Source organism: Schistocerca gregaria, chromosome 3 (genome assembly GCF_023897955.1).
Source record: "Schistocerca gregaria isolate iqSchGreg1 chromosome 3, iqSchGreg1.2, whole genome shotgun sequence".
In the NCBI taxonomy this organism is placed as follows: Eukaryota; Metazoa; Arthropoda; class Insecta; order Orthoptera; family Acrididae; genus Schistocerca; species Schistocerca gregaria.
This window is the reverse complement of record NC_064922.1, coordinates 796,003,564-796,025,829: the sequence shown is the minus strand read 5'-3', so window position 1 is coordinate 796,025,829 and position 22,266 is coordinate 796,003,564. Positions and strand designations below refer to the sequence as shown.

The 22,266-nt window shown below is 43.7% G+C and overlaps 1 protein-coding gene across 2 annotated transcripts in view; it reads right to left on the bottom strand.

The window, feature by feature from the left end:
• Positions 1-19,641, bottom strand: part of LOC126354639 (potassium channel subfamily K member 18) — a 503,048-nt gene extending 483,407 nt beyond the window's left edge. For both annotated transcript variants that reach the window (XM_050004409.1, XM_050004410.1), the window contains exon 1: positions 18,473-19,641. In XM_050004409.1, the coding sequence (XP_049860366.1) occupies positions 18,473-18,647 (175 nt within the window). In that variant the 5' untranslated portion in view covers positions 18,648-19,641. The remainder of the gene's footprint in view (positions 1-18,472) is intronic.
• Between the last annotated feature and the right edge of the window lie 2,625 nt (positions 19,642-22,266).

Sequence of the window (22,266 nt, the reverse complement as noted above, 5' to 3'; positions counted from 1 at the left end):
AGCTCGCGTGCGGTTGAAGCTGTATTGAATAGCATATTTCATGACAGGTGTATTGGTCGTCAAAACATCATACTAAGGCCCGCAAGTTCACCGGATCTGACGTCCCCGGATTTCTTTCTGTGGGGGAAGTTGAAGCATATTTGCTATCGTGATCACCGACAACGCCTGACAACAGGCGTCAGCGCATTTGAATGCATGTGCGAACATTACGGAAAGCGAACTGCTAGCTGTTGAGAGGAATGTCGTTACACGTATTTCCAAATGCATTGAAGATGACGGTCATCATTTTGACCATTTATTGCATTAATGTGGTATTTACAGGTAGTCACGCTGTAACAAAAGAAATGGCTCTGAGCACTATGCGACCTAACTTCTGAGGTCATCAGTCGGCTAGAACTTAGAACTAATTAAACCTAACTAAACTAAGGACATCACACACATCCATGCCCGAGGCAGGATTCGAATTGCGGCCGTAGCGGTCGCTTGGCTCCAGACTGTAGCGCCTAGAACCGCACGGCCACTCCGGAAGGCCACGCTGTAACAGCTTGCGTTCTCAGAAATGATAAGTTCACAAAGGTACATGTATCACATTGGAACAAGCGAAATAAAATGTTCAAACGTACCTATGTTCTGTATTTTAATTTTAAAATCCTACCTGTTACCAACTGTTCGTCTAAACCTGTGAGTCATATGTTTGTGACTATTACAGCGCCATCTATCACAAAGCGAAAAAAGTGGTCCAACTAAAACAATCATATTTCTTTACGTACCACACGAATATGCAATAAAAATGGGGGTTCCTATTTTTAAAAAACTCTGTTGATATCTGTTTGACCTATGGCAGCGCCATCTAGCGGGCCAGCCATAGCGCCATCTGGTTTCCCCCTTCAAGCTAGACAAGTTTCGTTCTTTGTAGTTTTTTCGTTTGGCCTGATCACGATCAATGGACCACCCTGTGTGTGTGTGTGTGTGTGTGTGTGTGTGTGTGTGTGTGTGTGTGTGTCTCTGCGGGGTATCTTTACGACTGGTAACTGTGTATCTACCATATATGCAATGTTATCTTTTGTATTGTAGCTAGGTTTAAAAAGGTTTTTTATAAATTTTTTAGCCATAGAATTGGAGCGAAATTTATTTCATTATTTAACAGACTTGAGCGACATAGCTCGAAACAGATAATTTGGAAATAAAAAGCGGCAATTTGCAGATCGATGAAATTACGCAGTTTTGTATAAGGTATATGAGTTACTGCAGGGAATTGAAACCAGTCCTCGTTCATTATTATTTTAACTCAAACCAGATACAGCTGTAGTTTTTTTACTACTCTATATCAATTTCAAAGTGCTGAGGCTTCAACGACACGGACGTAACGTGTTAATCCTGTCGCAAGACATCCGCAACTATACTTGGTCACCATAAGCCAGCAACATTTGGCATTTCAGCCGATCTTGTCAGTCGAGCTATAGGTATACCAGATGATGCTTTCTTACGGTGACCAGATATACCTGCGGATGTATAAGACATCTGAAGATGAATGGTTAGTGCCTTGAAATTGATTGTAAACTGTCAAACAGCGATAATGACAATTGGACATAAAACATTAATAAATGAATATTTAGCACCTGATGCCCCCAATTCTTCCAACGGTATGGAAACCACAAATTAGTTTACTAGGTTTCATGTTTTTCTAAAGACAGAATAAGACTTCACTCTGTGTAAGAAACGTTCCATTTTAACGCAAAGCAAAACACTATTGGGGCAATACGCCTCACTCTCTACGCAACACAACACGCATTGTAGATCAGAGTTCGCATTTTACTAAACATGATACATCACAGCTTACGAATGTACCATGCTTGCAGAAGAAACCCACATAAAATGTTCATTCAGTAGTAATATCTCTTAAAACTCTTCGTAGTAGGAGGATTATATTATTATATCTTCTACCCTTATTTTTCTGAGAAGCAAACACGTCATAGTTTACGCAACAGTTCATGATCGGACGGTCGTATGTCAGTGTCCAACGGGCAGAATGTTTCGGCAAGGGAGCACTTTGCCATCACCAGTTGCTCTGACGAAATGACTGCTTAGGGACCGGTGTAGTGCTTTTATCTTCCCCCCCCCCCTCTCCCTGTGATCTGCCACTCTGTCTGCTGTCCGCGTTCAGCATCCCCTCTCCCCACGCCTCTTGCCAACACGTTGCTCCTTCGTAACTCCGTGCCCAGGCACGCGTACTGGCGGCATCTCGTTGTTCCTCCTCAAGTACCTGAAGTTCCCTGAAATCAATTCGTTGTGAGGTATCTCCTTCGTTTTCTTAATCAGACTAATTGAGGGCACCCATGTCTTAATAATGATGTAACCACTACGACAGCTGGTTAGCGGTTCTCTTACTCCAATCCCAATAGATTCTTTAATGGGACAATTCCAGAAGTTAGACGCCTCTGCCAGAAGCTGACTGTGGTCGTAATCCAGTCCTCATAATGCCAATAGGCAATGATTCGTGACTGCCAGCTTGGTAGGCTGCTGCAGGCCGGTATGCTGTTTCTGTTCTCGGCAACGATCTCCGGCAGGACGGCCCGTCTGACCTGCATATGTCTTGCCACATACTCATGGTATCTGACAGGTCCCGGATTTCCATAGTCCGAGATTGTCTGTGGTATACTGTACCCGTTGGATGTTGACATTCGGCCATTTACCGGTGAACTTTTTGGTCATGATGCATGACAGGTGAAGATGAAGAGCCACGTGTGTACAGCTCCTTAACTTTCTCTTCAACATGGTCCCTCATACTGAAAATTCCTTCTGCTTAATTATTTTTGGGTCGCTTGACAGAATGTTAATTTTACTCTAAAATTAATAAGGACACAAAGGAATTACTGACATTGGCTGCGAGCAGTAATGACTGGCTGGGGAAAACTGAAAATTTGGAAATTTCTGATGGACCGTGATTTGAACACGTGTTTCGTGCTTACTACGCAGATCCTCTGACCACCTTCTATTTTTCTTTTTTAACCTTCGTGGCGCCCAAAGGGAAGGCTGGGGGAAAAAGTGAGCAGAGGTCACAACCCGAGACCTGGCCAGCATGTCGGCCCCGCCTTCTCCCTCCCCCCCCCCCCCCGCCAGCGACCAACGAAAGTATAGGGAACGTGGATAGAGATACAAAGAACATCAATGATTCATTTATCTATTAATTTTCTTTCTTGTATGTTTCTAATTTTTAGAAACACCATCGTGATTACCAGGAAACCGGCGTCGCTTTGAAGGAGTGGCAAGTCGCCATCCTCGGTAAGACTATTGACGCATAGTTCTTCAGGGAAGAACATTCCGAAGAATAACTGATTCTAAGAGTGCAAAAGGCGTGGATGAACTCCTCATTGCAGTAATACCTCAATTCTGGGGTGGGCTAAGAGAGACACTACATAGGAAATCGGAGAAGAATTGTCTGTATTTGGGATTGTGGATAACGGCACAATGTTCAGTTCTAAATATAGGGAACGGATGACCTCAGATGTTAAGTTCCTTAGTGCTTACAGCCATTTGAACCATTTTTAAAGAGACATCCTACCAGGCGCTGACGGAGGCCGCAGAGCAGAGCAACGGTTCCATGGAGAGCAAGTGTTTCATGGGAAAAAAACATACAACAGTGCAGAGAGCGAGTGGCCTTCATGCATCGAATGATGAATCGAGATGGGGGGAATAAGACGGGCATTATAGAGTGTACGGGATGTAGCCCCACAAAAAAGACGAATTACGACATAGACAGTAGTAAAAGGGTATCCCTTATGGCGGAGCACCCATTCCCGGTAACTGTGATGGACGCATCTGAACGCCTGGCTGAAGCCAAGAGCTACAGAAAGTTCAGGCACACGACGAACATGGGCAAGAGCGATTATCTTCCGATAGCTACAGAGGGTAGTGCAAATGTTATTTGCACCTTCCAGAGAGGTTTTATCAGGAGAAACCACGAACTGGGTCGTCTGTTTAAGAGTTTAAGCCGTGCAGCCAACAGCCAGGTAAAGAGCTTCTTGTAACTGTTGATCAACATCAAGGGGTGGCATTTGCATATCCGTGAGGTAACCCAAAAACCTGTGAATGAGAACAAGGAGACGGTCGAGGAAACCGTCTGGGATATGCATGAGAGACGACGTAAAGTCCCGATAAATTTCCATTTACACTGCCGCATTTAGGTGATGAAATGTCCCATAAAACTCCAGTGGGAAGCCGTCAAGGCCAGGCAACTTGCTAGTGGAACCCACCTGGATAGCATCAAGGACTTCGTCTTTTATGACGGTGGCAAGCAGATCCATCGTTGCATCCCTAGGAGCGGAGCCAAACGAAAGTCGGGAAATAGGCATAATGTTGGCATGGTGGTGACGTTGTGCAGAGTACAGCACAACATAATGTGCATGGAGGCCAGAGCCTGTATCGTGTTGGGTATCTAGACATCGCCATCATAGACCGTTAGGACATTTATCGAAGTTTTCCGTCGGTGGTGGCGTTCCGCTATCACATTGTACATAGATGGACACTCCTGCGCTAAACTGTCGCGTGTGCGCTCAGCGACCATAGCTCCTTCAAAGTGACGGCGAGAAAAGGATGTGAGCTGTGCGTTGGCCCGAATCATCACCTGGCGCTCTGGCGAATACATCATAGTACATTTCCAGTGATTGGTGAAATAGAAATCCTAGATTCGTCGCCGCCACGCCGCGCCGTCCATTCCATAAACAATCATGGCATTGTGGAGAATAGGCTTTGCGCAAAGGACCCACCATGAGAGGGCATACTGATATGCATTACAGCGTCGACGACAAACTGTCCACGTGGTCTCGATGAGCTGCCATCAGTCAGGTGAAGTCGCTATTTACGATGTTGTTGCGTCAACATGTGAACTGCGGAAATCCATGTTCCAGAATGTACAATGAACGGTGTGCTCCGGAACACTTGTGTGTGCACCAGCATTGTGCGCTTTCGGCAGAGATGCCACAGATCACCACTTATCCTATTTTGTAGAGCAGACAAGTCTCTGAACCTCAAGTTGTGTGGAGAGTCGTAGTAGCTTTACTACCCTCCTGTCTCTTTCCGTGGATGCTCACGACAGTAGCATGTGAACATTCGACCAGCTTCGCCATTTTTGAGATACTGGTTCACATGCTCTGCGTAATAACAATCTTAACGTCAAAGTAGTTTATCTCAATGGATTTCCCCATTTGCAGCCGATATCTTCGCTTAGGGTCATCCCCCGTCCGTGACTGCACCGCCTAAACTTGTTACCACGTTACCTGCCCTCAACGCCACCAGGCGGTATCCAGCGTCGCGGTGGTGGGTGGTCATAATGGCTTGGCTGACCAGTGTTGTAGATGTAGAAACACTGACGAGAAAATTTCGCCGTGATAGGCAAAATTTCGGTTACACGATAAATCAGTCTAATCTAACAGACGTAAATTCAACTAAATACCTAGGTAATACAATTACGAACAACTTAAATTGGAAGGAACACATAGAAAATGTTGTGGGGAAAGCTAACCAAAGACTGCGTTTTATTGGCAGGACACTTAGAAAATGTAACAGACCTATTAACGAGACTGCCTACACTAAGCTTGTTCCTCCTATTTTAGAATACTGCAGCGTGGTGTGGGATCCTTACCAGATATGAGAGACGAAGTACATCGAAAAAGTTCAATGAAAGGCAGCACGTTTTGTATTACCGCGAAATATGTGAGAGAGTGCCACAGAAATGATACAGGATTTCGGCTGTAAATCATTAGAAAAAAAAGGCGTTTTTCATTGCGACGGAATCTTCTCACGTAATTGCGAACACCAACTTTCTCCTCGGAATGCGAAAATATTTTTTGGACGCCGACCTACAGGAACGATCACCACGATAAAATAAGGGAAATCAGAGGTCGTACGGAAAGATATAGGTGTTCGTTCTTTCGGTGCGATGTACGTAATTGGAATAATAGAGAATTGTGAAGGTGGTTCGATGAACCCTCTGCCAGGCGCTTGAATGTGATTCGCCAAGTATCGATGTAGCTGTAGATGTTGAGAAGTTCACATTTATTGCAGCATTTCCACGTGCAGTGGGTAAATTATTGTTTGAAATCTTGGAATTTTCAGAAAGATTAAACTCTTAAACACTTCGTTGAAAGTCTCGGGAGTAATGTAAACAGCTTCGTGGAGAGTCTCACAATAATAAAGTAATATAAACAATGCGGCTCTAAAATTCATTCATTTAAACCACGTTGGATGACTTCCGCAGATACAAAGGAAAAAATTTTGAATGAGAACACGTCTCGTGAAGGTGCTTTTTGCTTTAGCTAAATACTTTACTACACCTTTCATGTTATGTTCAACGAGGTTAGTACTACATTTCTTGCCTTACTACCTTACTAAAAGATAGCTCCTGCCGTATGTTGGCAGTAGCAATGAATATATTTTGGAGTTTCTTATTGTTATTTGCACATTGTCTCCCTTAACGTGCAATCTGGATATATATGCAGCCTTCCCCATTTACTTTTTTCACTCTAAATATACATACGTTTCAATAAGACATATAAATTTGTTTCCAACAACACGAATACTTATTACAAGGTGACAAAATAATGACGAACTCTTTCCACGGTAAAATCGTCATTTTGGATTAACTTCTACACTCCTGGAAATTGAAATAAGAACACCGTGAATTCATTGTCCCAGGAAGGGGAAACTTTATTGACACATTCCTGGGGTCAGATACATCACATGATCACACTGACACAAGCACAGGCACATAGACACAGGCAACAGAGCATGCACAATGTCGGCACTAGTACAGTGTATATCCACCTTTCGCAGCAATGCAGGCTGCTATTCTCCCATGGAGACGATCGTAGAGATGCTGGATGTAGTCCTGTGGAACGGCTTGCCATGCCATTTCCACCTGGCGCCTCAGTTGGACCAGCGTTCGTGCTGGACGTGCAGACCGCGTGAGACGACGCTTCATCCAGTCCCAAACATGCTCAATGGGGGACAGATCCGGAGATCTTGCTGGCCAGGGTAGTTGACTTACACCTTCTAGAGCACGTTGGGTGGCACGGGATACATGCGGACGTGCATTGTCCTGTTGGAACAGCAAGTTCCCTTGCCGGTCTAGGAATGGTAGAACGATGGGTTCGATGACGGTTTGGATGTACCGTGCACTATTCAGTGTCCCCTCGACGATCACCAGAGGTGTACGGCTAGTGTAGGAGATCGCTCCCCACACTATGATGCCGGGTGTTGGCCCTGTGTGCCTCGGTCGTATGCAGTCCTGATTGTGGCGCTCACCTGCACGGCGCCAAACAAGCATACGACCATCATTGGCACCAAGGCAGAAGCGACTCTCATCGCTGAAGACGACACGTCTCCATTCGTCCCTCCATTCACGCCTGTCGCGACACCACTGTAGGCGGGCTGCACGATGTTGGGGCGTGAGCGGAAGACGGCCTAACGGTGTGCGGGACCGTAGCCCAGCTTCATGGAGACGGTTGCGAATGGTCCTCGCCGATACCCCAGGAGCAACAGTGCCCCTAATTTGCTGGGAAGTGGCGGTGCGGTCCCCTACGGCACTGCGTAGGATCCTACAGTCTTCGCGTGCATCCGTGCGTCGCTGCGGTCCGGTCCCAGGTCGACGGGCACGTGCACCTTCCGCCGACCACTGGCGACAACATCGATGTACTGTGGAGACCTCACGCCCCACGTGTTGAGCAATTCGGCGGTACGTCCACCTGGCCTCCCGCATGCCCACTATACGCCCTCGCTCAAAGTCCGTCAACTGCACATACGGTTCACGTCCACGCTGTCGCGGCATGCTACCAGTGTTAAAGACTGCGATGGAGCTCCGTATGCCACGGCTAACTGGCTGACACTGACGGCGGCTGTGCACAAATGCTGCGCAGCTAGCGCCATTCGACGGCCAACACCGCGGTTCCTGGTGTGTCCGCTGTTCCGCGCGTGTGATCATTGCTTGTACAGCCCTCTCGCAGTGTCCGGAGCAAGTATGGTGGGTCTGACACACCGGTGTCAATGTGTTCTTTTTTCCATTTCCAGGAGTGTATGTTTCTTTTACTTTCTTGGCAGAAAATTCGCTAAAATAACTATTTTGTAGGTCTGATGATGATATGAAGATATTTTGCAGCAGTAAAAATGAAGCATTACGTTCCTTTCCACTTTTTTTTTAAGTTTAAATATCTCTCCAAAGAGCTCCGTAATACTTTTTCCCAGTTTCACTCTCGACGCCAGAGGTGCAAAATGGTGCTATAAATCTGTAAATGGCAGAAACTGCCTTGAGATGCTTGGTTCGTCTGACCAGAAATACCACACAGAAAAGTCCCTATTAGAAGTGCACTTTCTCTTCATAGCTTTGTCGCAGATCTACTTATTAATTACTATGTTTCTCGTATTTGTATGTGCTACTCCATTAGCATAAATCCCTGTTTTTAAATATAGTTTTATTTAATAAGACTATGATAAAACGTGGTTCATTGTTTAAAGACCCTTGTGACTGTGTCGCAGAAGAAGCTGAGTAGCACCGTCGTGTTGTGGTTATGGTACTAAACTGTGTAATGGAGTGTCGTGAGTTCAAAACTCCCCTCGACTGGTCAATTTTAATTTCTATATTCGGTTCGAGTACATTTTAGAAGTATCCATAAATCTCAAGAATCATTGTACCGGAATGTTCTATAGCTGTATATATACTGTATGTGTTCTGGCCGGAGGCAGTTCGTTCCGCGCAATTTGTACGTGCAAATGCTGAATAAACCTTCGTTAAGTGAAGTTAGTGTTCGTCATTCATCTCATTACTGCTTCTTCTACCTGACATTATTAGTCCAGATGAAAATGAAGATCTTTAACTCACCGGAATGTATTTAGAACGATAGGGCCCACCTGTGTGGTTAACTGAAAAGAATTCAGTGCATTATAACCTTCCTGCCCGTACCGTTACCGAAGTAAGAGAAATTTGAGCTGCGTTTGTGTTAGTCGACTTCGATGCAGAGTCGTGCGTGGATGACACGTATTGCCATGACCAAGTTCAATAATATTTGAGAAAGTATCGCTGATGCAGTTTCTTCAGTTGCCTCATCTCAGAACACAGACGTTGTGCGTAATAAGAATCAATGTTGTTTCTGTTACTATGACTTTCTTTAAGTTATTTTTGTACATGGTCTATTTGGAAAGGGCCCAACAAGTGATATTCGAATCCACCGTATTTCGAAGTCTGGGTTATTTAGACGAAAAAAAGGAAGAGATGACCATAGGTCATTTGAGATTCGAAAGAAATCTGTGGGACAATTATGCAGCTCACGAAAGCTTAGAGTACCGAGGCCTGCAGTCTTTCTCCTTCACTTAGTAAGCGAACAGAATAGAAGAGAAACCCGCACGGTAATATTGGAAATTGGTAAGAAGCACTCTCCTGGACGCACTGTGAAGCAATAAAAAGAAAAAAGTGGGAACTAAGTGTTTAACACCCCCCCTCCCCCTCGAAAAGAGGATGTTGTGTCTGTAGATGCATGTGTGGCAGGATTGAAGTTTAAATAAAATAATCTTGGGTGTAAGGCACAGTAATTATAAAACACCAAAACAACTCTTAGTCGCACTGAGGAGTACCGCCGAAAACACAGTCGGAACTTATGTCTTTCACTCACATCGGTCCTCTTCAGTGTGGCTATCTATTGGTCGCCCCGAAGGAAACATCTCCAAACACAGACGAAACGTCCGTGATGTAGCTGTTTAACGTTTTTACAATGAAGCAAGGGTGATAACACTAAGAGTGCATTCCACTGTCAAATGCAGAGGAGAGAGCGTATAGGTGGAAAGAATACATTGATAGCCTCTATGAGGGGGAAGATTTGTCTGATGTAGTAGAAGAAGAAACAGGAGTCGATTTAAAAGACATAGGAGATCCAGTATTAGAATGAGAATGGAGGACTTAAGGTCAAATAGGGCAGAAGGGATAGATAACATTCCATCACAATTTCTAATATCATTGGGGAAGTGGCTACAAAAAGACTATTCAAGTGTGTAGAATAAATGAGTCTGGCGACATATCACCTGACGTTGGAACAGCATCATCCACACAATTCTGAAGATGGCAAGATCTGACAAGTGCGAGAATTACCGCACAATCAGCTAACAGCTCATGCATACAAGTTGCTTACAAGAATAATATTCAGAAGAATGGAAAAGAAAATTGAGGGTGCGCTAGATCAGTTTGGCTTTAAGAAAGGTAAATGCACGAGGGAGGCAATTCTGGCGTTGCGGTTAATAATGGAAGCAAGACTAAAGAAAAATCAAGACACTTTCATAGGAATTGTCGACCTGGAAAAAACGTTCGACAATATAAAATGGTGCAAGATGTTCGAAATTCTGAAAAATGTAGGGGTAAGCTATAAGGAGAGACGGGTCATATACAATATGTACAACAGCCAAGAGGGAATAATAAGAGTGGACGACCAAGAACGAACTGCTCGTATTACAGAGGGTGTATGACATGGATGTACCCTTTCGCCCCTACTGTTCAGTCTGTACATCGAGGAAGCAATGACGGAAATAAAAGAAAGGTTCAGGAGTGGAATTAAATTTCAAGATGAAAGGATGTCAGTGATACGATTCGCTGATGACATTGCTATCCTGAATGAAAATGAAGAAGAATTACATGATATGCTGAACGGAATGACCAGTCCAATGAGTACAGAGTGTAGATTGCGAATAAATCGAAGAAAGACGAAGGTAATGAGAAGTAGCAGAAATAAGAACAGCAAGAAACTTAACACCATGATTGATGGTCACGAAGTAGATGAATTAAGGAATTGCCGGCGGCGGTGGTCTAGCGGTTCTAGGCGCTCAGTCCGGAACCGCGCGACTGCTACGGTCGCAGGTTCGAATCCTGCCTCGCGCATGGATGTGTGCAATGCCCTTAGGTTATTTAGGTTTAAGTAGTTCTAAGTTCTGGGGGACTGATGACCACAGCAATTGAGTCCCGTAGTGCTCAGAGCCACTTGAACCAATTAAGGAATTCTGCTACCTTGGCGGTAAAATAACCAATAACGGACGGAGCAAGGAGGACATCAAAAGTAGTGTAGCAATGACGAAAAAGGCATTCCTGACCAAGAGAAGTCTACTAATATCAAATATCAGCCTTAATTTGAGGAAGAAAATTATGAGAATGTACTTCTGGAGGGACAGGATGATAGGAAATCTGTTAAGACATGAGGGAATGACTTCCATGGTACCAGAGGGAACCGTAGAAGTAGATTGTGCTGAACTTTTCGAGACTTTTTAGAAACAAGTGTGTCGCTTCCAATACTTTATATGGCCCACCCGGGTAGCCGCGCGGTCTAACGCGCTGCTTCTGGAACGGGGAGACCTGCCGGTCCCCTGCACGAATCCGCCCGGCGGATAAATGTCGAGGTCTGGTGGGCCGGGAAGCCTGTGGATGGTTATTAAGGTGGTATTCCATCTGCCTCGGCGTATGCGAGCTGCTTCCCCTTATTCCGCCTCACACTATGTCCGCGATCGCTGTGCAAACACGGTCTCCACGTACGCCGTAATTACTCTACCACGCGGACGTTTTGGGTTGCACTCATCTGGTATGAGACGTTCCTGGGAGTGGGCGAAGGGGGGGGGGGGGGGGGGGGAATCTACGGGGGCCGAACTGCACAATAACCCTGCGTTCGGTGTGGAGCGGGTGGACTGCTGGTGCCTGTTGTGGGGTTGTTAACCACCGAGCGCTATGGCTGGACGAAGCCTCTCCGTCGTTTCTAGGTCCCTGGTTCAATACACACAATACACAATACTTTATATTGTAGAAATAACATTCTGGTTTCTGTGTTTAGTACATAAGGTGTACCGAAATAAAAATCTGAACATGAGTAGACCATTCATCGGAGCGAAACAAGAAGACGACAATCGTCTGTGATAGGAAAATGTGGCGATTTTTGAAAAGGGCATGGATTTTTCTTCAAAAGCAAAGGTCTGAAATAAATGAGATACTTCAAGTGGTATTGGATGATAACGGCTTGTCCTTTTAGAAATGAAGTAGTTTCTACAAAGTAATGTTTGAATATTGGTTTTCAGTAAAATGGGAAACGAAATCCCATAATATCAGACAGAAACGATATTTCGTTGCGATCTGTCGCGGTGGTGAAATGTCCTAATTAGACATATGGCCTGAACTGCTTTGTGACTCACAGTCAGAATTCAAGCATTTAGGAGCAACAAGTTTATTACAGAATGGTTTTTCACTCTGCAGCGGAGTGTGGACTGATATGAAACTTCCGGGAAGATTAAAACTGTTTGCCGGACCAGGATTCGAACACGGGACAAACGTAATACTAAGACACACAGGAATTAAAGACATTAGCTGCCAGTGGGAATTCATTTAAGTAAATGGCTTACCTGGCAGATTGCGACTACATGGACTATCCTAAGCAACAGACACTGTTTATATAATTAACGTGAAGGTGGCGAATAATCGCTTCAGTGCCGATGCACAACAAGCTCAAACTCATACAGGAATTGCCGAAATGCATCGAATAACGAGGATAATGAGAAAGGGGCACATCAATAGTGTGGTTGTGGGTCTGACGAGAGGCGTCCTCAGGTAGTCCGTGCAGTTGCGCTGACCACTATGTCCGGATGAGACAGTTGTCATCGCATCTACCTAGTAAGCAGGGGACCCGGGTTAAACAAAACTTTTCAACTTTCCTCACTAATCTAAATCAATGGCCTCTTGCAGCCAATGTTTGTAATTTCTTTGTGTCTTCATTCATGGTGGTACCAGGATCCAAACGCTGTGCGCTCTCTGGATCATGTCCGAAAGAACAGACACCACAAATATATGTAATACTTACTAGCTTGAGGAGACTTGTTTTAACATAGAACACATGCTGCCAAATTATGAACTTCAGGTAACTGATTAGCGAAAATCTTTTCTTGCAGGTTTGCCACAGTGTGTAAAGAATCAGGCGGGAAAAGTAGGTTAATTATTGAATCTGTACGAAGCAGCAATAATTTTGTGGAAGATGCTCGTTTGATTTCCGTAGCGAAAAAATACTAGCTTTTTTTTCAAATACGGTGCTTCCAGACGTTTTGCCGTGTTTCTGTTTCCATTTGATCCACGATATGTCTACGACAGACCCAACCTTCTTCTCCGCACAACGAACAGAAACACATTATTAGTCAATAGCAGCCAGGAAACCTTAGAACTCACAATGTTCAAGTGTTTAACAGCTGATTCAGTGATATTCTGATTAAGCCGGGGCCGCCTGCGTTATAATGACGGTCAATACTTCATATGATAGCCTCAACGTTCTATTCATGACACGAAAGTCTTGGAAAAAGGAAGACATTATGAAATGGATGGTCGCAAATGGAGCCACTGTATATACCGTATATACTACCGCAGTTAAGCTCAAACTGGATACAAAGATTTAAGCTTACCGCAGTAGACTGGTACATCGTTGATGAGACAGCAAAAGCTTCAGCTCATATTTTCGTTATATTATGGCGCCACTACCGTAAGTTGCATATTTTTAACCACGTGTAGGAATGTTGTTGTGATCGTCAGTTGAGAGACTGGTTTGATGCGACTCTCCATGCTACTCTACCCTGTACCAGCTTCTTCATCTCCAAGTAAGTACTGTAACCTACACCCTTCTGAATCTGCTTAGTGTATTCATCTCTTGGTCTCCCTCTTCAATTTTTACCTTCCAAGCTGCCCTCAAATACTAAATTTGTGATCCCTTAATGCCTCAGAATATGTTCTACCAACCGATCCCTTCTTCTAATTAAGTTGTTCCACAAATTCCTCTTCTCCACAATTCTATTCAGTACCTCCTGAATAGTTACATGATCTACCCATCTAATCTTCAGCATTTTTCTGTAGCACCACATTTCGGAAGCTTCTATTCCTTTCTCGCCTAAAATATTTATCGTCCATGTTTCACTTCCATACTTGGCTACACTGCATACAAATAATTTCAGAAAAGATTTCCTGACATTTAAATCTATACTCGATGTTAACAAATTTCTCTTCTTCAGGAACGCTTTCCTTGCCATAGCCAGTCTACATTTCATATCCTCTCTACTACGATTATCATCAGTTTTTTTGCTCCCCAAATAGCAAAACTCATTCCCTAATCTAAGCCCGCATCTCGTGGTCGTGCGGTAGCGTACTCACTTCCCACGCCTCGTGATGGCTGGGTGTTGTGTGATGTCCGAAGGTTAGTTAGCTTTAAGTAGTTCTGAGTTCTAGGGGACTGATGACCATAGATGTTAAGTCCCATAGTGCTCAGAGCCATTTGAACCCTAATCTAATTCCTGATTTAATTCGATTACATTGCATTATCCTTGTATTGATTTTGTTGATGTTCATATTATATCATCCTTTCAAGACACTGCTAATTCCATTCAAGTGCTCTTCCAGGTCCTTTGTTGTCTCTGACAGAATTACAGCGTCATCGGCAATCCGCACGCTCTTATTTCTTCTCTATGGATTTTAATTCCTACTCCAAATTTTTCTTTTGTTTCCTTTAATGTTTCGTCAATATACAGATTGAGTAACATTGGGGATAGGCTTCAATGCTGTCTCACTCCCTTCCAAACCACTGCTTCCCTTTTATGCCCGTTGACTCTTATTAACTGCCATCTGGTTTCTGTACAAATTGTAAATAGCCTTTCGCTGCCTGTATTTTACCCCTGCCACCTTCAGAATTTGAAAGAGAGTATTCTAGACAACATTGTCAAAAGCTTTCTCTAAGTCTACAAATGCTAGAAACGTAGGTTTGCCTTTCCTTAAACCTTCTTCTAAGATAAGTCGTAGGGTCAGTATTGCCTCACGTCCTCCGACATTTCTACGGAACCCGAACTGTTCTTCCGCGAGATCGCCTTCTACCAGTTTTTACATTCATCTGCCAAGAATTCGTGTTAGTATTTTGCAGTCGTGACTTATTAAACTGATAATTCGCTAATTTTCACACCTGTCAACAAGGATATATCGCTATTAATAATAATGTATTCAAGCTTCCTGATGTACTTAAATGAACGCATCATTCTCAGGAGGAAGTCATGGCCGGGTTGCAGAATGGTATATACAACAAGAAAACAAAATGCGCCACTTGCTTGGCTCCATGGACAATCTTCGAAAACCGGATGCGCATTCTGCCACGCCACGCAAACAGATGTAGCATTTCAGCATCAATTTGGAGAAAGCCGGAACACCTTATAGATAGTAGCAAATGTACCCTAAGTAACTTATCGTGAAAACTATAAACTACTTTATCGTTCGCGCTGTAGACTTATATTGCTGACTTCAGTATCTTATAGAATTTTACTAGATGTATTATGATGTTTTCGGAGATGGAAAATCTCCTCAGTGGGAATCAACATGGGTTCCGAAAGAAAGATCGTATGAAACGCAGCATGATTTTTTCGTCCACTACGTACAGAAGGCAGCATAAAAGCTTCCACGTTAAAGAACCTTGGGGCGTATGCCGAAGGGAGTGCTGTAGGACCATTACTTTTCAGATCATATACAGGATGTCGCTTCTAAGAGTCTTCAGGCATATGTTGTCTGCTGTCTCAACAGATATTTGCAATTTCGTTAACGCATTGTGTAGCTGGGGTCAAACCAAACAATTACCTCTCCTCACATCTTTCATGAGACGCCTAGTGACAACAGAAAGAGTTGATTTGCTTCCCAGTACAAATAAAATTACTTTCAAATTCGGAATTTTACGTGCCCGTACAATAGAGCAATATTTGTTTTATCGATATATTTTAACAGCGACAGTAAAACTACGAATAATAACTAGTGCTCCAGGAGCGATAGCACTGCCGTGGCTGCGCTGACTGCTACTGCCAAGCTTGGCTCTGAGCACTATGGGGCTTAACTCCTGAGGTCACCATTACACTAGAACTTAGAACTACTTAAACCTAACTAATGTAAGGACGACACACACCTCCATGCCCGAGGCAGGATTCGAACCTGCGACCGTAGCGATCTCGCGGTTCCAGACTGTAGCGCCTAGAACCGCTCGGAAACCCCGGACGGCTCTGCCAAGCATTCAGCGAAACTGAGGCCACTGCTGGACTGCTGTTTTACCGTCCCTGTTAATACACATCGATAAAACAAATATCGCACTAGACTAATTTGGAAGCGCTCTATCGAATGGACGAATGGACACGTAAAATTTCGACTTAAAAGTAATTTTATTTCTACTGGAAAACAAGCCGATGCGTTCTGTTGCCATCTGCCGTCGCATGAACGATGTGACGAGCAGCAATTGTCTGGCCTGACTTCAGCTACGCAATACAAAAACAATTACAACTACTTGCCGAAGCAGCGACGGAAAATGCGTCTTATGATTTTTACGTTGGACGCCCGGCACAAATAACCATCGGAAGTTCCATGAGGCTTACGAGTATGATGCACTTATATGTACAGATGTCGCAATGCTAGAAAATAGTAGCGATATGGAGTTGTACCTGAGGGAAACCGACACTTAGTACACGGATAGATGGTTAGCCTTCAACATAAACAGATATAACACATTTCGCGTGTATAAATAGGAGCATAAATTAAGATATTTATCATAAATTATAGTATGATTACCACATTACAGAACAAATGCTGGAAGCAACCACATCCAGTAAATATCTGGGTGAATACGTGCGGAGCGATTTAAAGTGGAACGATCTCATAAAACTAACCGCAGGTAAGTCAGAGTCCATACGGAGATACACTGGAAGAAACATGAGCAAGTGTAATCCACCCACAAGACGAGATAGACTTCAAAACGCTCGCGGCTAATATTTGAATAGTTTTCGTTAGCCCTGGAAGGTACCAGATAGGACTGACAGAGAAAACAGAGAAAAATTCGAAGAAGATAATCATGTTTTGTTACAGGTTCATTTAGTGAGCGCGAAAGCACCACGGAGATCATCGGTGAACCTCAGTGGCAGACGCTGTAAGAAGGCGTTTTGCAACAAGGTATGATTCACTATTGGAATTCTGAGAGCGTATGTTCCTAGAAGAGTCATCCCATATGTTCTCCCTCCTACGCATACCTAGTAAAGACGATAAAGGTGAGATTAGAGTGTTTCGAGGTTACACGGAGACTTATCAGCATTCTTTCTTCCCGTGACTGGAATGGGAGAGTGGGTAAGTGATATTGGTACACGAAGTACCCTTCTCCACACACCATTAGGTGCCTTTAGAAGCTTAGATGTAGATTTTAGAAGCTACCATGAATTGCCTCAGCACCCTTTACCTCGATCCTGAGTACTGTTTTGTTCGTGGATCCTGTTGTTAGTAGGTTCATTATCAATATGGCAGATATAATACGATTTGGAAGTAATTGAGATAAAACCAGACGACTTTTGTAACGATTCCATTCTGTGGCTTCAATATATCTTAGTTTAAACGCACCAAGCGTAAGATAATCGTCCTATGTTGGCGACAGCTTTTTTGCCGCTTCTCTCTCCCCTTCCTGACTGACTGCTTGTGAAGTGTATTACTGGATAAGTGGAACTTGGTACGACTTAAAAGTTTCGTTATTTATCCGCTGTTCGCTGTTTTCACTATCTCAGACATGCGTATTTTGACTTTTTACTGTTTTCCTGGGTATTTAATGTGTCAATAAAGGCAAGAGGATACCAAGAATTGCAACTGGAGGAGGGGGCGGGGTGGCACAATTTGCTCTGTACACACTAGCACTAATAAATATCCATTACAGTCCTGACTTTCTTCAAACTGATAGCCGTTAAGTCGTTCTATTTCATGGGTTTGTAATTTTTATTTATTTATTTAATTTTGTTACGGATATGAAAGTAGCTAGGATGATTGCAGGTACTAGTAGATGGAAACAATGGCAGGAGGGTGTCCACAATGAGGAAATCAAAGAAAAACTGGTAATGAACTGTATAGATAAGGCAGTCAGGGCTAAATTACCCAAGAGACTCATGGGTTCAGCAGTAGAGGATAGGAGGAGTCGGGGCAGACCAAGTAGAAGGTACCTGGATTCGGTTACGAATGATTTTGAAGTAATAGTTTTAACATCAGAAGAGGCACCAATGTTAGCACTGAATAGGGGATCGCGGAGGAATTTTATAAGGGGGCTATGCTCCAGACTGAACACTGAAAGGCATAATCAGTCTTAAATGATGATGATGATGATGATTTATTTTTAATTTTTTCTAGGGAAAGGCACATACCGTCTCCTTCTCCTGGGTGAATACGCTGATACGGGGCTGTAAGAGCCACAATGTTGCCGCATAAGCATACCTTTACAGTCGTACGCGACTGTATTCGTAAATGTGAGACGCCGAGCCCAGTGATGCAACAACAAAGGCGGGGGGATACAAAACGTTGTGTTGCCAGGAACAGAGTATTTACGACGTGATTGTGAAAGTCATCCGTCAGCGTGAGCAAGTAAACAAAAAGGTGTGTGTGGTGTACCTTGTGTGGCCGCGGAGTGCTGCGACGCCTGGCTGGGGGTGGACGGCGCCGAGGGCGGCAGGTGGAAGATGGGCAGCGTGATGCGGGGGCGGTGGCCGCGCCGCGTCGGCCGCGGTGGCTCCGGGGGCTGCGGTTCGCCCTCCGCCGCCGGCACCGGCGCCGTCGTCGGCGTCATCGTCAGTGTCGGCGCTCTGGTTACCCCGGTCCTGAACTCAGCGCCCGGGATGCGCGTGTCCGCACACGAGGAACGACACCACCCGCTGAGCTGGCCAGATATGAACTAGCTGCCTCTCCCGTGCCGTGCACACTACAGCCTACTTACCAAAATTTTCTCTCCTTCGAATACCGTGCGGTAGGACAAGGAAAACAGGCACCTGTTCTTTACACTTGTGGGAACCGCCCGATCAGCAACAGAGCCGCTTAGACCTACTGTCGTTGACAAAAATTTCTATGTAGTTCTGCAATAACCCTACAGCTTCGTATCAAAAATATCAACAAAATGTGCGCATGCAGCTTTATGTTCTACAGTACCTAATGATATGCAAATACTCGCAGCGATAAAAAGGATTTCCTAAAGTAAAAACGTGTAGCGAAAATTAATTCAGTCTCAATTCAGGTCGTTTGAACTATGAAGTTATACTGCTCTATTTGTTTATGACCAAGGCACCTATATGGTCCACTGGTCCCCGAAACCTCTTACTAACTTCTAACCTCCGATGCCAAGTATCCGTAATATTACATCTTCGCAAGTATTAGGCGCAATGTGAAAGGCAAGTAGCAGTGCTAGCTTAGCATCAGCTAATTTCGGAAGCCACCAGCGCAAAGGAGTACCAAAGCAAAGCGAATAATCTCACTGGAAGCTTGGTCCTGGCAGCACTCATCAAACAAGAGCCTCGCGTGCGATCACAACTCTCGGACTGCCGCTACGTACGGCTGACAGCTACTAACTTACCAGAAATTACTGCGATAGAGATGTCATCTTATACCTCCCTTAACGATCTCTAAAACAGGTGGAACGTCTTATTCACTGCCCACACGCAACGGACCGCCAGCTAGTAGTACGTGCTCTGAATTCGGCTTCTGGACAGGAGACGCCGCTCAGTCAGCTGTGGAGAGGGTGCGCGGGTGTCGTCTCGGACAGGCTGGCGGCCACGGTGCGCAGCGGCCGCTGGTAGGGGTGCTACTGGCGGCAGAGCGGGCGCCGCGAGCACGTGCTCCAGGGAACGCCCACCCGGCGGCCCCGCACGACCGCACCCGACGGCGCCCGATCATCGACGTCGCGACGCCGCACATTCCCGAAATACGCGACGCCAGCGCCGCATACCGTCCGTTCCAGGTGCAGCCGCGCTCCGATTTCACGATTCGAACATTGTTGTTGCTGCTCTTCACCCAAAACGAAAGAAAACTAAACCTAAAAATTATGGTACTCTGTTTATGAAAAACCAACAAACACAAAGAAAATATCGACAATCGATACAAAAATATTATCAAAAATTCCTGGTGAAAATCTTCAGCTGTCTCTTATTTTTCGCAGTGCTACTAGTTTTGGTCAAAGACCCTTTTCAAGCTTAGCTTAAACAAGGAAATATAAAATGTTAGAGATTGTACAATTTGACAAGACAGTGTAAGGTTATAAACACCGTAAGCACTGACGTAAGAGGTAGGAATGTTACACCATGATATAAACGATTACAAGTTGCTATTGCAGGCCAACTGTAGTCAGTAAAGTTGTTAGCAGTATAATAAATGTGCAGAGTAACTGTCACCAGAAGTCTTATTCACGTCAAAAGTCAATAGCAAACCAACACACGGAAACAGGTCAAGAAGTACATAAAAACTAGATAAAGTTAATCATTATTGACTGTGGTTGGCCTTCAATAGCAACTTGTAATCGTTTATATTAAGGTGTAAAATTTCTGTCACTTATGCGTGTAAGTACGATGTTTATAACATTACACTAACCTGTGAATTTGTACGGTCCCTATATCCTCGTTTAGCCTAAGCTTGAAGATGGTCTATGACTGAAACTCGTAGCACTATGCAAAATGAGACACAGCTGACGGAGCAGCTGAAGGCCTTCGCTGTGAATTTTAATGGTTATTTAGCAGCAGATTTTCCCTATCTACATGCATACGTGAATATAATAGAGCCTAGAAATATGAGACAAGCCACTCATTCTTCGCAGAACATTTAAGAGAAACGAATCACAAGCCAACTACAAGAGAATGACATGAAAATGGAATATACAATGAAAGACACTTGGTAACTTTAGAGAAAAATTATCATATAAACAAATCATAAACAGAAAATCAAAAGCAGAAAATATAACAGAGCCTGGAAATATGAGACAAGCTATTAATTTTTCGCAGAACATTGAATAGAAATGGATCACAAGCCAACTACAAGGGACTGACACGAAAATGGAATACACAATGAAAGACGCCTGGTATCTTTAGAGAAAAATTATCATGTACACATATCAAAAGCAGAAAATAAACTGCTATAAAATGACCAAGTTAATACGACTAATCACTCATTGTTCACATTTATTCTTTGTATAATGGACAAACATTCCAGTAGATGATCACAAATTCGTTCCTCTCGCAAGCAACGCATAGGAAAAAAAAATACACACACACACACACACACACACACACACACACACACAAACTTCAACACGCATAGAATCTGACAAAAAACTAGTGGAAGCGAAAATCGGGAAAGCTAGTAACGCAACAACAAATGACACTAGGCACCGAAAGTGACAGTTGAAATGTTGTTACGAAACCACTGATTAGACACAAAAGTGGAGACTTTCAATCGGTTTTCCACAAGAGAGAAAGTCGCATGCTTGTGAATGGCTATTTACTCTGTACTGCAAGTAAATTTCCATTTTATTACAAAAGATATTTCCATGAACTGTTCTTAAATCTGTGAGCAATAGGTCATGTAATATTGCAGGGCACCCGCTAAAGGCGCTTTGCAAAAAACGCAAAACGCGTCTGGGTGCATAAAAATGTTGTTATTGTTGTGGTCTTCAGTCCTGAGACTGGTTTGATGCAGCTCTACATAAAAATGTAAAAAAAAAAAAAAAAAAATGTGCAGCATGCAACACGCATTTTTCTTGTGAATTACAGCAATTTGTATACACCTATTGCGAAAAATGGCCACAACTAGAAACTCGTTATACACACACAAAAAAAACGTTTTAAAACCTTGTGTGTCACGATCGATACATGGATGCGGAACAAAAGATGTAGCGTGCTTCTAGGAATGAGTGTATTTAAAAATGTTAATTTTGAGAGTGAAGCAGCCTTTTTGCGTTTGTGTTTATTTTCAAATAAATATAGTTGGAAATGGACTCTGCCTCGAGCGAACTTGTTTACTTTTTTTGTGTAGAATGGTCTTCGTTTTTCTGCCACACAAGTTTCAGTGAATTTTCACCATTATCAGCGTATTCCGGATTCCCTCGAACTGGTAATAACCGTGCTCGTCCACTAGCCTGCTGGCGGAAGTTTACTACGTCTGCAAATACGGAAGTAAAGAGTTTTGTCTAAATTGCTCTAGTACAAGAATCATTTCGAAAACTAGTAAAAATTTCAGGTAGTCTTGACAACAGGCCTTTGTTACGTTTAAAACATACGCGATCACATAAATGAACTTCCAGTGTGATATACTTTAAAGCACTTTACATCACAGTCTCTTCCTGTGAATTTCCAACAGTTCTGTTATGATACACAACCTGAAATTTATACGACTATGTTTCGTTTTAGTTTCAATGATTTGATAAATAG